The following is a 17,720-nucleotide window of genomic DNA, read 5'->3' on the forward strand; positions in this document are numbered from 1 at the left end:
CCTTAGAAAAATATTAAAATAATTTTGGCTTCAGTGTTTATAGATGGCACAAACTGATATCTATTTGGCACAAATTTTTGGTAACATTTTGATTCGAATTGGTAAAAGAAATGTGTTGCGCGAGCCAAGTTTCGACGTCAAGTTGGCTCGGGCATTGAGAATTCAAATCTCTCAAAATTGGTAGTTGCACAAATTCTAATTTTTGTGGTACAAATTGGTACATATTTTCGATACCATTTCGATTCGAATTGTTAAGAAAATAAGTTGTGAGAGCCAGCTTGACGTCGCCACCAAAAATTCAAATTTCTCGAAATAAGTGAGGGTACAAATTTGTACATATTGAGTACAAATTTTTGATAGTGCACTGATTCCAATTGGAAAGAAAAACAAGTTGTGTAGGCCAGTTTGAACCACCAACAAAAATTAAAATTTCTCGATATTGGTGAAGGTACAAATTCTAGTTTTGGTAGTACAAATTGATACATTATTACCGTATCCGGGCTCGATCCGTGTACCTTCCCGATTGTGATTTCTGTCCCTGTGAAGGGCTTAGCTATTCTATTACTGTCCAGCATTGCGCTGCCCGGTACCCACCATCCTTAACCGGCCACCGCGGAGAACTCTTTACTCTTTGCCCCCGAATAATATAGCTTTGCACTATTTTATTTAGAGGTTCAGAAAGTTCGTCCCCGCGACAATCGTTCAAGGAAGGCACGATACACCTTACCGTAATGGTCCAGATTCGGACGGAACCACCTGGGAGGAGACCTAAGGCGTGTTATGGAAAATAGATGAGAACATCACCTACTGTCATGGATTGTTCACAAGTAATTCAACAACCACGTTCTCGTCTCGTGATACTATCTGTGAAAAGAATGAACTGACAAAACTACATATTATAGTGTCGTTTATTAGAAATGAATAAACGTACCTGTAACAAATATGTTTCTTACATTACGTTGCCCCAGTTACATAGCGAATTCGTAAATATGCTTTAATATTACTCACAAGAACAGTTTTAGTTCACCATGGCGCCTATATTCGTGATCACGTTTTAAGTAGAAACACTAAGTATCCGACGAATCCACTCGTAGAAATTGTCCTTTCTTCCAATTCAAGGAATTTAATAAACAGTCTTTCCAGGCAAACGTGATTGACAGCATTATGTTGCGATTTCTGTTGAAGAATTGACTTGTTCCGACATTTTTCGTGTTAGTCGGTGATCAAGAGTCCATTACCTTCAAGTGCACCTTGCCAAGTTCTTTGTTTCACTCGTAATATCGATCACGTCCCCTTGTCGTTATAAAGTATTACTTGGGGCTGATTTACTTTAACAACGACTTGCACAACACTTACGAAAATACTAGTTTCTGCATTATTATTCTCACAGATCATTTATGGAGCTTCAAAGACAGCTCTAGTTTTTCTAAAATATAACATAATTTTGAATTATTGAAATGCATTCTGGCGTCGAGATAAAACTAAGATCAGTGAAACTTGCCGAATCATACTTTACACACACACTAACACCAAAACCAACTATTGCGTTTCAAAACTCTCCATTCTTTCCTTTTCCTTTTCTTCTACTCTATCTTTTAGCACCACCAGGCGGCAGCATAATCAATGAGAAGCATATACCACACAAAGCGTACAAATTCAGATGAACGTCACATAATGCACTAACGCAGAATTTGCGTTTAAGCGAAAAATATATTAAGCAAAATTTTGGTACAGTTACAACATATTGGGTATCATTTTGATTCTATTTGGAAAGAAAATTTTTTGTCCGGGCCAGCTTGTCGTCAACCTGGCCCTCCATCAAAAATTCTAATTTCTCGAAATTAGTGGGGGTAGAAATTCTAATTTTGTTGATACAAATTGGTACATATAGGGTACACATTTTTGGTACCGTTTCGATTCGAACTAGAATGAAAAAAAAAACAGTGCGGGAGAACTTTTCCCACTACAATAATTAAAATTTCTCGAAATTGGTTGGGGTATAAACTCTAATTTTGGTCGTACAAATTCGTACATATTGGGTACCAACATTTGGTGCCATTTTGATTCGAATTGGAAGGAAAGAGAGTTGTGCGGCTCTGCTTCACCCGTTATATGTAAAAATTTCAATTTTTACGAAATTGGTGAGGGTGTAAATTTTAATTTTGGCGGTACAAATAGGTACATATAGGGTACAGGTGTTTGGTACAGTTTCGATTCGAATTTTAAAGAAAAATAAGTTGTGCGGATCAGTCTAACCCTCATATCTAAATTCATATTTCTCGAAATGGTTGGGGATACATATTCTAATTTTGATACTACAAATTGGTAAATATTGTCTAAAATTTTTTGATACCGTTTTGATTCGAATTTGAAAGAAAAATAAGTTGTCGAAGCCAGCAAGGCCCTCCATCAAAAATCAAACTTCTAGATATTGATGCTGGTGCTAATTTTAATTTTGGTGGTACAAATTGGTACAGATCTAGTACAAATTTTTGGTCTTGTTTTGATTCGAATTGTAAAGAAAAATAAGTTATGCGGGTAAGTTCGATCCTCCATCAAAACTTCACAATTCTCGAAATTGGTGGGAGTACAAATCTAACTTTGTGGTACAAATTGCATTGAAATTTTTGGTACCGTTTTGATTTGAATTGGAAAGAAAAACAAGTTGTGCGGGCCAGCGTGACCCATCAAAAATTTAAATTTGTAAAAATTGGTGGGAGTAAAAATTTTACAAATCTTACAAATTTTTGGTACTGTTTTCATTTGAATTGAATAGAAAAATTTGTTGTATGAGCATGTTTGACTCGCCATCAAAAATTAAAATTTCTCGAAATTCATGAGGGAACAAATTGTAATTTTTGTATTGCAAATTAGTATATATTGCGTACAGATTTTTGGTGCCGTTTCGATTCAAATTCGAAGGAAAAATAAGTTGTGCGGGCCAGTTTGATCCGTCAACAAAAATGCATGTTTGTCGAAATTGGTGGTAGTACAAATTTTAATTTTGGTGCTACAAATTGGTATATGTTGAGTACAAATTTTGGTAAAGGTTTAATTGGAATTGAGAAGAAAAATGAGTTGTTCTGTCCATATTGACTTCACAATAAAAGTTCAATTTTCTCAAAAAAATATTCGGGGTACAATTCCTAATTTTTGTGGTACAGATTGGTGAATATTGGGTACAAGCTTTTGGTCGCTTTTTGGTTCGAATTGAAAAGGAAAATAAGTTGTCCAGCTCAGTTTGACGCGCCATTAAAAATTCATACTTTTCGGAATTTGTGTGGGTTGAAACTTTATTTTTGGTGTTACAAATTGGTATATATTGGGTACAAATTTTTGGTTCGAATTGGAAAGAAAAGAAGACGTCCTAGCTGGACCCGCCAACAAAAATTCAAACGTCTACAACCTGGTGATGGTACAAATTCTTATTTTGCTGGTACAAATTGGCATATATTGGGTACACATTTTTGGTACCGTTTTCATTCGGATTGAAAAAAATGTTTTGTGGATCAGTTTGACCTGCCATCAAAAAATCAAATTTCTCGAAATTGATGGGGGTACAAATTCTAACTTTGATGCTATAAATTAGTACATATTGGGTACAAATTTTTGGTGACGTTTTGATTCGAATTGGAAAGGAAACTAAGATGTGCGGCCCAGGTTGAGGTGCCATGACAAATTCAAATTTCTCGAAACTCATATGTATCCTGTGTTTTGAAACTTGATTTGAATGTTTCTTCGTTATATTTTTATATTTGTCATTCGGCTGCAAGGTTTAACATTGTGAATTAAAACCTATCTGAGCAGCTATCTTGGATATTTCTTCTCACTTTACAACTTGAAGGGGAAGAGTGAAGATTACTAGTACACCGCTAAAGGAAATGGTTCAGCTTTGACTTGGAATTGGGATATTTTCTGTGTACTCTTTACAATGCTATCTCTTCATAAAAATATAAACCTTCCTTTCCTTTCCACGTTCCAATACAGAAAATCTCCTATTTTACTGAACATGTTTAGAGAATAGAGAAACATGTATGACGTAAATTTGTCTTGAAACAAGGTGCTTTGAATTTGTGGTAATTCGCGAATGTCGGAATGTGTTGCTTTTTATATAACTATGAAATGTTGGTATTGTGTGTGTTACTTATATGTTATGCGTTACTTACCACTTAGGGTCTATTTGATTGTTAACTGCGACAGCCTCATGCTTCATTTTTATGCACATGATAAAAGGAGTATGTTGAAGTTAATGCATAAAGGTCATTTGATAATGTGGCATAATTTAGAATAATCTATCGCAATTTAGATCCGTGTGTGATATAAAAAGAGTGTCTTGAGTGTGCCAACGACTGGACTCACCGAGTTTACTGGTCTTGAGAATCTGAATCCTGTCAATATTTTCTATAAATTGCAGTTTCCAACCACAAACGCAGTAATAAAGAAAATATTAATACACAGTATTAACAATAGAAATTTATTATCTCCCTTTCCCTATAATTTTTATAAATGTCATCTCATCATATCCTCGTTTATTTTCTAAAAAAAGGAAAAAAACAACTGCTATCTAATAAAAATAAGCAGCACATGAATGCTACTAAACAAGGGCGTAAAAGCAGGCACGTACAAGTGTGAAATGGCTCCATGAAAAGGGCAATGTTATAGTAGAAATATGTCATGAAAAGGGAGGTGATATATCGTAGAAGGACGCTTAATCAATTGGCCGGAGAGGAGAGGGATTATGTCGTTTATACAGGAGATGTGTGTTGCTACAGACATCTCATATTGTATCTTTAGCCACATACATCTTTAACTGTGGTATGTATAAGACATAGTTTTGAAATAAAGATATGTCACTTTACACAAAAGTGTTGTATTAGTTTTATGTGTTTACAGAGGACCGTCTTGCCGTTCGGGCAATACAAGGTTGGCTAAACTTACACACGCCTTGAAAAGTTATTGCCATAAACGATTCCCAAGACAGTGAAATTTTGTATATTGTTTTCGAAAAATAATGTAAATATTTCAAGAAAATCTATTAATTTTATTTTTGTTATTTTTTAGGCCCCTGGGGATTATAGCAGCGAGGGCGCATTGAACATTTACCTGTTTACCCGGCAGGCCTGTTCATCCCTGGACATTGCAAATTATTAGTCGATTTGTACATTAATTCATCCATTATTAAGAAAAATGTTACATGGGAACCGCTTATGTCGTCGAAGGGACGGTCGAGTCGGAAAAATGTGTAATCTTGGCTAGAAGCTCGAAGAACTCTATGTGTTATAACCAGTGCTAAAAGTGAGGAGGAACGCGGGGAAACGCCGTTACTTCACTTCCAAAAATTGTCTATGGTATCCGTCCACCTTCTAAAAAAAATACAATGGACAAAGACAGGCACGGGGAAAACGATGTGACGTCATGCGTTCCCCTGACTTTTCAGATCCACTTTTAGCTCTGGTTATAACCAGTTGCAATTGAAAATATCAGAATCCATAATAAGGAGGACTCTACAAGTCAAAAATGGTTGTTAATTCTACTCAATTTTAACACAGGGCAGTAGTTCAAGCATGACTAGCACTGCGATGTTAATTCAACACATACTCCGGGGTGTTGGTGTTTAACACAGGGAATGTGTTAAGTTTTTAACACACAACCGGTGTAAATTCGGATCTGTATTAGTATTTTCGGTGTAGATTCGACACCATGTGAGGGTAAGTAGTGTAGGGAAAAGTGTTGAGTGTTACTTTGACGGTGTTGCACCAACCGAAGAAAGTAACACAGTCTCTGTGTTATTTCAACATTATTTTCTTATTATTTTGACCCGCCATCTGTGTCATAATTCAAGGTTAAAACCATATAAGTAGGTAACACCGTTTTGGTGTTAATTCAACACTCCCTGTTAAAATTCAAGGTCAGTCCACGAGATTAACACCGTTTTGGTGTTAGTTCGACTCCGCTTCTGTGTTACTACGACACCTTTTCGGTGTTCAAATAACTCCGTGTGCGGTGTTGATGTAACCCTTTTTCTGTGTTGGAAAAGCTTGTGGTGTGCATGCTTACGCTTACGGTCGTTTGCCATCTTTGGATACTAACTAGATAACATGACAATCAATGATATCATTCGGAAATAACGAAATAAATGAACTTAACGAAAAGAAATGCAACAGCTTAATTCGTGAACATCATCAATTTCGTCAACTGTTTCCGAACACGCCGTTTGTTGAAATGCCCTGTTAAAATGTTAACAGGCCAAGGAAGGAAACAAATTATAATTTTAAAATAAGAATAGTAGACTACAGAACACTTCATTTAGAAAATCATTTTCTTTTTGTCGTCTTTCTCATCCTTTATTGTGATTTATTTCTTGATGGTGCGACACACAACCTTCACCAGCATCTTGTTCAAGGATGATAGGAAACTCTTACCTATATTCTTATAATATGATTGCTTCTGCGTTTCTACTTGCTTTCCGCCATTTTTGAAACAGTCCCCAGTGTTGACTGGTGAGCTCTAGTTCATTGTAGAAGTGACACAGTAATACGGTGTTGTTTCTCGCTGTTGACATATTTCTTCAGAAACATTATGTAAAACAGTTGAGAACACATCGTGCAGTTTGCATGTTGAAAGTTTGTGAATACCTGGATTTGTTTAAGTATTTCTTTCTACTGTGTTTGTCTGTAGCTTCAGTACATAAACCTTTATAATTAGATGTCCAACATATTTGGCAACCACGCAGAAAACAACACCGAAGATTCTACACTTGACTTAATTCAACACGCAGACTGTGTGTCATTTCAACTATCGGCATTTGGCACACAACTCCAAATGGAAGGTGAGCTGTTCTAACCACCTGTTTGTGTTATATTTTAACACAATCGCATTTGTTAAAACACAGAGACATGTCGTTGAAATAACACAACGATTTTTTACAGTGTAAGGAAGCGATTGCGACAGGTTTACACTAGTTGTAAACAACAATATTTACGCTCCTCCACTTCCACACACACAGCGGGAATTATTAAGACGAATCAAATCGCAATCCACAGCGCCACTCAAGACATTCTGCAGAAGGTTTGGTAAGAATGGGAGTACCGACTGTGAATCTATGGGGTGAAAGATACGGCATCTATTGAATGCCATTGAGTTCATTAAAACTTCATTATTCCAAATTGCATCTTCAGTATTTGTTAACATATAATTCTACAAAATCCATCAATAATTTTTGAGTATCCTGTACTATCATAATAATAAACAGTGACAACTCCCAAGAACTTCTTGTGTTAGTTCCTAATAATATATTTTTAAGAACACAGAGTGAAATTTAAATATGAACAATGTTTAAATATATATATAAGAAAAATTTCCATCTTCAGTAATATATCGTGATTTCTCCAGCTGATCTGTGAATTCAGAATAATAAAATCATAAACGTGTATTACCTGTTCTTCTTCATGAATGACCCATGAAGCAACAGTACATTCCATATCTATCTGCAATTTCTCATTATGTGACGGCGAAGAAAATTTTTTATTGAATGATAACTTGTTTTCGACCTAAAAATAAAAAAGTACTGTCGTTAGTGTTCTTTGAGTAATAATTAGCATTATCATTTTGTAAAAATTACGTACTTGCTTTTATATATGCAGCCCTTATATTTATGTTATTCATAAATTAAAACTTACTATCGAGTAACTTACATTAAAATACAAATGCTGAGCAAAGCGCCGTTTTATTATAAAATAATAAATGTGACAGTTTCGGATATCTAACATATTCTTCTTCAGACACTATCGAAGATTATTTTCGATAGTGTCTGAAGAAGGATATGTAGATATCCGAAACTGTCACAATTATTATTTTATAATAAAACGTTGCTTTGCTCAGGATTTGTATTTTAATGTAAGTTATTGAATATAGCAAAGATAGTATGAATCAGTTACTATCGAGCTGGCGTACATTAGTGGTTAGCGTTCTTTCTTTTAATAGAAGTAACAGTTCGTTGGCCAATCTTCTTAACTGAGGTTTTTGCAGGATTTTCTCAGTTGATCAGATGAAAACTGAGTTAGTGCCTTTGAATATAAGCCGAAGGATTTTCCCTCTCTTCGCTTCTCATTGTTATTGTAATTATTAATGAGTCCAGTGACACAAATAGTGCCTTAGAGAATATATGTGGAAGAATTTATTTAAATACCTAATTTAAAAGAAGCTCGAAAATTTTCGTTCCTTCTCCCAAAGCACATAGCTACATAGGCCTATACTTTCATATATGTATGTATTACTGGATCCGTACAGAGTACGCTTTCGTAAATACTTCCAGTATTAATTTTTATTTTTTATTTGGTTAAAATATGCACCATTAAGTTAAGTGTAACGTTTATTTCTACAACCCATAAACTAAATAATGACAAAGTACTGGAAACAACTTCTTACCATTTCAAGCAGCCCTCTCCCTGGAATGAAACCTAGAATTATGTGTATTTAGCTTTGGGTTTGTTTTTCTTTCTTTTTTAACAAAAGATCTCATAAACCATGTGCGTTTAGTGTTGAATGGCAGCAGCCCATGACATTGTCAAGTTTTCAAGTTGATTTACGTAAATTTTGACCCAGAAAGATCAAACTATTTAAGCGTACCTCGCCAGTCATTTGTTCTGAGCACGGGTAGTTCTTTATGTAACAGTTTCTTTCCTTAAAATTACATTTTTTGGTAATATTTGGTTTGACTGCGCTCTCTTTGCATGAGAAATAATTAGAAATGATCAGAAATACGGTAAAATATATTTGAATGCATAACTTCCATTGGAAAGGAAACAGGAAGAGACTATATATGCCAATAAATAGATGTTAAAGAAACAGAAGCAGTTTTTATGTGTCACTTGAAGAAAGGGGAAAGTCAACGCAAGATTGACTTTCAAGTCTGCCATGACGATTATAATCTCTTTGTAGTATTTGTATTCAATAGTTATCAAACTAGTTTTTACTCCCGAAGAACCAGATAGACGAACGTTAATTTTTATCAACTTTGGAAGCTAAACAATTTTATTTCCATTTGTGTACTATGTGATTAAAAAAAAAAAAATCTAATCTAATCTAACTGCAATGATGTGTGTTTAATTTTGAATCTACTATAGTATAGTAGTTTAAATTTTACATACCTTTGCTAGTGTAAAATTAACAACATTGCCATCTAATTCTCGATACTCTATATTGCCTGAAGAATATATTGCTGCATCCAAATCATCAGGAATACCTCCTAATACTGGAATATTTTCTCTGAAAAATGACAGAATCCCATTATTTGGTTTTGCTACTGAAATTGATTCAGGGAACCAACATCATATCGTCGTTTTCCTGACAGAAATAATTAACCGTATCAGTAATATAATAGAGCTAGTTACTTCTTGCAGAGCAATGACGATAAACAAGATGAAATAAACGTCTTTCTAGTACTATCAGGCTAGATGTAACACATGAAATTGCTACTAATTAGATGATTCGATGATGAGTAACAGATGTTTCCAAAAAGAAGCGACTGGAAACGATACACTTACTTAGGTCAAACACCAAGAAAAGCTGCAAGATTCATTTAATTATTTTAAATGAAAATTCTAAATAATAACTTCATATAGCATATATAAATAACAACACACTTCATGTCTCTAAACTTAATGGAGTTCGAGATAGGACATCTTATTCTTGGATATTCAACTTGGAACAGGATGAAATGGGAATTGGATTTTTTCATAATAAGATGTTCATATCTCTAAATTCCTTAAATTTAGAGATATCAAAATTTGGTATTTAGACTTTTCGTCTAAAATCATTAAACAGATGTTTCATCTATTCTTTTAATATCGGACTTAGAAGACAACAGAAAGGATTAACATGGCTCAATACGATGTCCAAAACCCGGCATTCCCTAGGTTCAGAGAATTGAAATTCGGTACTCACGTGGATTTTTGTTATAAAACTCGAAATTCTTAGGTTTAGATAAATGAAATTTGGTATGTAGACTTTTCAAAATTAAATCCATGTTTTTGAATTTTTTGATAAGACAAATGATTCGAGGGTGAGTGAAGCTCGCGCCGTAACACTGTCTGTTTTCTTGTCCGGCCAGAAGTTTGCGAACAATATACGAAGTTCACCACGAACAACCGTAACGTGAGAAATTAATGTTGTATTCAAATAAACCTTTTTCTTTCGGAACAAAGAATGAGGGCTTCTGCTAGTGAGTCTATATTCCACCATGAGCTGATCTCTTTGAAAAGAACCTGACTACGTGTTATGTGGGATTAGCAGGAATTAAATTGTATCTGTGGGTTTCACTAGAAAATTTTATTTCTTTCCATTCATTATTTAATATATAATTTCACCAACAACCAACTGCACTTACCGTGGTTTTCTTTGATTTAGGATTAGGATTAGGAATTAGATTTTATGGGTTGTCAGCATCTAAGGCCATTAAGCCCGTTACGTATAAGGGATGACGTCCTTCGGCGATCACACTATCCGATGAAAGAGAAGGAAGAAAAGATTGGGGAAGGAAGTGGCCTGGGACCATTATGTGAGGTACCAACCCGGCATTTGCCTGGTGTGAATGAGGCAAACCCACGAAAATCTCACTCAAGATGACTGGCCTGAAAAAGCTATTACACTTTTTCGACCGAGTGCTCCCACAAGGAATCGAACCTGGGACCGCTCGCACCAAAGGCGAGAGCGTTAGCGACTACGCCACGGGGCTACTTTCTTTGATTTAATAGCTACGTTAATTAAGAGGAGTTAAAGCTAGAACTTTATTTAATTTATTACTTTAACTATTGTATTCTAAGTGTATTTCTCCTTACCTTAGGCATTCCTTACTTGATATTATGTATTTTCCATTAACGATTGTTGCACTACAAACAGAAGTGTTAGAAGATGTTGATACTAAGACCTGAAAAGTAGAAGGATATTGTATTAAAACGAATAATGTAAACTAGAGACTATAGAAATGACTTTTATACTAGATTCTTCCTTATTGCAAGCATGTATCAAATAAATTGAGAATCGACATTGTAAAATGACAACATAAATTTGAATGTAATTTTAGCTTTATATTTGAACTTGTTTCTGTTTAGTCATAAGTGCATGCTCGAAAAGCCAGTGTTTGCCGGAAATCATATGTGAGGCAGCATCCGTTGGGCAATCACCATTAAGCTGCGTAGAAAGCAATGCAATAAGATGAGCGAAGGTAAGTCCTTTCTACGTAACCTTCGATATCCTGCTAGAAATTGATGATTTCGAAGTTAGGTGAGACACCAGTACTTTTTTGTGAACGTCTGCAACAGGAATGTCTGAATTTTGCATTTTCAAGACCAACAAATTAGAAGTGGTTCAAGAATTCGGGAAGATCTTCCTGAGAAAATAAAAAAACACGTTCTGAAACACGGATCAGCAATACTGGATATAATATTGTATGGACGTTCAAAGCTAAAAATCTTATCTGTTCGGTGCCACGCGTTGATAGAGATGTAAGAACAAAAAAGGGATTTGTGATAATTCACTTTGGATAAGTTTGGTGCTGGTAATCATAGCTGCTACGAACACAGGCAACGAAACGTTGATAGATCACATTTATCTTGAAAACAAACGATAATTGACGTTCTGGATCTATGAAGAAAATCATGGATCGTGAATGGTCCATCACCAATGTGTATGATAAAGAATATGGTAGCCGATTTTCTTCAAGATTAGGGCTGGCGAAAGCGGTTTCCGCCTTAACACAAAAAAACAATAATTGACGCTTGATATATAGAAGTTTGCCTTTCCTGAGCTTTCGAAGAATGGCTCAAACAGAAACCAATGGCAGATCTTCATGAAGTGCTTTGAAAATCGTAGCAACGCCATTTCACATCAACTGTTGGCTTCGCTGAAAACAGAATGCAACTTATGCAAATCGTCTTAATTCACAGGACTTATCACAATGTAACTACTTTGTGTTTCCAAAACTTAAAGAAGACGTCAAGAATTGAAGTTGATTCGACGAGTAAATTTCAACAGGACTATATCACAGTCAGTCGTCATCAAGCAAAACTCCTGCATAATACTAATATGGAACGTGAGATTGCTCATATTCCCACATGGAAAACTTGAGAGCTTTAAGGAACAAATATAAGAAATGAAGATCAATGTATTGAGAACGAGTGAAGTGAGATGAGTATACAGTTTTCGGAATGAAGATCGGACAGGGAGTAATTGAAACTTGAATATTTAGGATGGAACAATAGTCAAGACTAAAGTCCTACCGAGAAACATATTGTGCAATTTTGTAGCCGATTTTAGGAACAACAGTTACAAGAACAAATAAATTAAAAAGCATACGAACAAATAGAAGAAGTACGGTTATTATGTCTGTAGAGAGAAAGTTGTGATCATTATGAGGGACTGGATCGCAGTCGTCACTGAAGAAAAAGAAGGCAACATAGAAGAGCAGGGCTAATAGAACACTGCTGAGTCACTATTTCGCAATTAAAAATTCTGCTCGACGAACTACACAGAAGAAGAAACAGATAATAGAATTAAAGTGATAGAACAGGATACTAAATAGATTGTATTGTATCCTGTTTTGCGTGATCTAGCCAAGTAGATTCCGAATTCAATGCTGCAATGCTGAATTCCGACTGAGCAAGCTGCAATGTTGAACATTCAATCTAAAATTTATGGTTAATTTATAGGTTGAAGATCATTATATCACTGACTGTAAAGTAGTTAGCAACACAAGTTCTTGAATAGCATTCGTGGAAGACCAATCAACAAAATATGTGTGAAATAGGTGAAATAAAATGAGCGACTCTCTTATTTAATTTTCTTATGCTTAAGAGTTCGAGTACTAAGTAAGTCAGCGTGTTTCATTTAAAACACCAACTTCCAGTAATTAGCGAAACCGAGGCTGTATGAGACGTAGACCTACAGTTTAAGGTATAATGCCAACTACCTTAGTATGTTGAAATTTTAATACTTTCACACTGGGAAACGAACCTGGAGCCACGTGCATCAAAGGAATCGTGCATGGTAGTCACGACAGGAATTAGTAATCTGCTCTAAAGCACTTATTTGAATTCAATGCTTTTGGTGAATTGCTACCAGATCAACTTCATGTACTCAGTGTTAATTTTGAGTACTACAAGAATAAGCATTTGAATTATTTTCCCTTTTGACTTGGAAAAATAACTTCGGTCAATTTCTTTCATTCCTGGTCTTCAAATATGTGTCTGAGAACTAGGTCAAAAAGATAAATGTTGCGGTGATTGTTTTACTCGGGCCACACTAGTTTGTTTCGACTACGTGTGTAATCCTGGTAGGTGTAATGCTGAATCTGGTCGTGACCTCTTGTTCTTTTGTTCGAGAACTTCTGGTTGTAACTTGTGGTTCTATCACTAAACTAGCTTCGATAGCTCAAACACAGGATCCCCATATTAGGATATTAAATATCTTCAGAGAATGATGGTTAACACAAGGTGTGTCTTCCGTAACTATTGAACTTGTAAATCCCCGTCTTCTCAGGGTCGAAATATAAAGCAAGAGTGGGTCTCTACGTTTTGTTTGGGTTCTCACAACGTAATTTCCAGGTGTATCTCTCAAGGTTGAAAGTTCGAGTAAAGTTTCTGCCTCGTGGTAAGGAAGTGTATGGAATTCACTAGTAAATCTGTTTGTTACGATCAAGTGAAACCGATATTGCTGATGCTTGGATAAAGACTAAATTATTTATCAATGCAAATAATCTATCATTACTTACACTGCGAGCATTTACTTTCGAGGAAAGCAGCATTGCTATTATTTTCTGAAGACATGAAAGGAGACCAATAACAAAAGAAAATCATACAGTATTTGATTTTATCGAACTACATTCTTGTACTCATTTGTTATATTATGTCGCCTTGACTGATTACTATAATAAATGCTTCTTAGAGATTATTATTTACAGACTTTGATAACAGTTTAGTGACACTTAAAGAAGAAAGGCAAAGTGGAGATACTATGTAGGAAATGGAACATATCAAAAGTAAGAAAATACAATGACGCCTATATGGAATTTCAAAAGACAACAAATAAACAAACTATTTACTTGCAAGAATAGGACATGGATTCCGAGTGGAAGAAGTGAAAAACAAACATACAGGTGCAGCAGATAAATACACATAAAGAAGACAAAATTATAAAATTGTGTACAAATCGCAATTAATGTTCAAGACAAGATATCGAGAATGATGCAGAAAAGAAAGAGTACAAACGGATAAGAACTACTGTATTAGTTAGTGAGGTTATTAAAACATTACCAAAAGAAATAGTGGGAAAAGATACATGTATACCTAGTAGGATGGATCGAAAAAATCGAAATACGAGAACTGAATCCCAGTAGCATGAAAAAATGCAACTTCCTTTCCTTTTCTTGTCGACTAAAAGCAGGGAATTCGTGTTACTATTCGGTTCAAAATCTCTTGTCGTCGCGAATTCTGTCGAGGAATTTGAAGCTTAAAATATATAAAACGATAATCATGCCTGTTGTTCTGTATGGTTGTGAAACATGGTCGCTTACTCTGAGGGAAGAACATGGACTGAAAGTATTTGAGAACAGGATCCTGAGAAGAATATTCGGACCCAAGAGGAACGAGAATGGGGAATGGCGGAAGCTTCATAACGAGGAATTACATAGTTTATACGGTTTACCCAACATTGTTAGGGTCGTTAAGTCTAGGAGGCTTAGGTGGGCAGGTCATGTAGCTAGAATGGAAGAAAGTAGAAACGCTTTCAAAGTCTTGACTGGTAGACCCATAGGAAAACGACCATTAGGAAGACCTAGGCGCAGATGGGAGGACAATATTAAGATGGATCTCGCAGAGATAGGAATACAAAGTAGAAACTGGATGCAATTAGCTAAGGATAGAAGTCAGTGGAGAGCTTTTGTGAACGCGGCACTGAACCTCCGGGTTCCATAGGCCATAGAGTTAGTTAGTTAGTTAGTTTCCTTTTCTTGAAGAGCTAATAAATCACCTCCATCTCGTGATAATTAACTTTTCTTCGCAGAACATAAACATGAGCTCGTCATTCATAACTTGTTGAATGATTTCGGTTTCTTTACATTTTCCTTGTTAATTTAACTGACTGGGCTGCTTACTAGAACAGCGAAACGAAGGAGAGAGAAATGCTAGTTTCGTCTGAGTTGAAGTTTTTCTACTCTGAAGAATGTATGGCGTGCCAGCTGCGATATGCATATTTTCCAAAATCACTCGCAGCCAACGGTTGTAAAGCTCTGATTAAAATGACCCAGCTTCATCCTACAGAGATGAGAACTTAAAGGTGTTCTTTACTGATGCATGTACGGAGAAAATTGTGGACACTTGTAAAACAAAACATTCCTTGAACTGAAGACCTGTTATTCTGACATGTCACGGTGCTTGAAGTATTCGTTGACACAAAATCTAACAATGAACACTTCCTTTTGACGTGAAGTATGTGAAATTTTCATTCATTCAGTTTTTTCGATGTACGTTAAACATCGTGTTGCAGCTATGAATTGTATATTCCACTATTGGTAACTATTTGCCTCTAAAATCATAATGGCATTAGGTTTCAGGAAATTCCTTCCGAACACAAGATTATATGCACTAGCAATCGTTAAATTTTCAAGAGATAAAATTAAACATGTTTCGGGTTAAAATGTAGTCATGAATAAAATGAATGCCTGATAAAGAACATTCATATCTTGAATGCAGTATTTCACAATTTTCTTTCTGGAAGTTGAATGTTTCGATTCAATGCATCAATTTCTTTCAATTCTCGATGACAGTTCACTTGCGTCCTAAAATTTAATGATCGAATATACGTTTGATTTTCCACTGTATTAAAGAAGTGCGGGAAATAGGCCTTTGCTGCGGGCAAGCTGAAAGCTTTTGATAATTTGCAAAATATATGAGAGTAAAATTCTATGAATCGATAAATACGTGAAATAGCAGAAACGTGGGATCATGAATGGTACACGGGAGTCGCTATTTCTATTTTAAACGGTATCTTCTAATTTAATAATTTAGTAAAATATGAAATAAAAAATAAATGAATTTTGAAATTGTTGCTTCATATGTATGTTTTACGATTTACTAATTCATATCGGACTTCCGAAGAGTAACATCAAAGCAATTTAATGACCATGTCTATAGCGACAACTCCCAGTCACGACCCCTCTTCAGTTTTATAAGAAAGAGGAAAAGAAATAGTGAGAAAGAAGAGAAGAAGGTAGGAGAAAGGAAGAAAAGAGGAAGAGGAAAAGGAGAAGGGAAGAAGGAACTAGAGATAAAGGATTACTGGATAATTATGGAAATATGGTAAAGGAACTTGAATAGTTATTAATAATGTGATTCATATTTGAATGTTAATACTTAGAGATCATTTCTGAAATGATCCCGAAGATACACATGTTCCCGATACTACCCCGACCTGGATCCATGCAACTGCACAAGTGGGAGTTGCCCTAATCCAGCCCAGGTGACAAGAAGTTTTAATTTAATCGTTTGCGTGTTATTTACAAACGTTAAATAACCTTTGTCCAGTATTTAAATTTTTATAATGGAGATCGAACACACATTTGAATCAGCCAAGAAAATAAGAACTGAAAGTGACGTACTTAATTTTCACAAATAGAAATTTTGAGATTCCTGGAAAGCCTGTCGTTATTCAGGCTCATCCTGTTATTTTGGCTTTACTCCCAGAGCCGATTTAGACTACTTTAGAATGGGTTATCTTTCATGACCTCCATCATACGCAAATACATATAACATGCTATTCCACACTTATTATAAACACTATCATAGTAAATCAATATTAAATGCTACCACTTAAAGCTATATTTATCATTCATTCACACACACTCACATACATACGAGACAGCGTATCGACATGGGTGAAAATAGTTTAAAGAAACCATCTAACTACAATTGGCGAACATTTATTACATCTATGGAAAAATTAAACACAGAATTGTATAAACATGCAATAAACATACATCTAAACATATCAACCCACACATGAGATTAAACAATAGCAATGTAATGATGCATATATATATATATATATATATATATATATATATATATATATATATATTAACAGTCAGATAAAAAGAAAGATAAAAATATATTTTTATTTAACTTTGCCAAAATTAAAAAAAACTAATAAAATAAATTTTGTAGTAGTGAGTTATCTGCCAATCTTACTAGTAGCTCCCACATCCGCAATGGCGCCAACCTAGAGGTGTCATTTAATTTCAATAGTTACTTAGTTCAAAACTAAGGAAAATGAAAATATTTGGAGGGAGAGGATCGACAACTTGGTACGGAATAACGAAATTCCACTGTAATAAATTTTCTATATCAATCGATTCTATCCACCTCGTCACTTGCGAATAGTAGTGAACTTAGCTTAATCAAGTGACGTGGAAAAAAATTTCAAAGTTGCATAGTAGTATCGCAAATATAAACTGAACGCGTATTTTAAATTGTATCAATTCTGCAAACGGTTATTCATTTCTGTGATTAACTGGAAAATATCCGGAATCATTTGCTATATAACCACTATTCGTATTGTTAGATGATCAGTTAGTATGTTTACTATCAAACGTCAAGCCACAAAGTGAAAATACAATCCATCAATTTATATATATATATATATATAATATATATATATATATATATATA

The 17,720-nt window shown here is 34.9% G+C and overlaps 1 protein-coding gene across 3 annotated transcripts in view; it reads right to left on the minus strand.

Annotated features, from left to right (window-relative positions):
• LOC145669141 (trypsin-like) overlaps positions 1-17,720 on the minus strand; it is a 77,406-nt gene that overhangs the window by 20,981 nt on the left and 38,705 nt on the right. For all 3 annotated transcript variants that reach the window (XM_081737486.1, XM_081737485.1, XM_081737484.1), the window contains exons 3-5: positions 10,839-10,927; positions 9,150-9,267; positions 7,437-7,550 (exon numbers count right to left, since the gene is read on the minus strand). In XM_081737486.1, the coding sequence (XP_081593612.1) occupies positions 7,437-7,550; positions 9,150-9,267; positions 10,839-10,927 (321 nt within the window). The remainder of the gene's footprint in view (positions 1-7,436; positions 7,551-9,149; positions 9,268-10,838; positions 10,928-17,720) is intronic.

Source organism: Thermobia domestica, chromosome 13 (genome assembly GCF_964235325.1).
Source record: "Thermobia domestica chromosome 13, izTheDome1.hap1.1, whole genome shotgun sequence".
In the NCBI taxonomy this organism is placed as follows: domain Eukaryota; kingdom Metazoa; phylum Arthropoda; class Insecta; order Zygentoma; family Lepismatidae; genus Thermobia; species Thermobia domestica.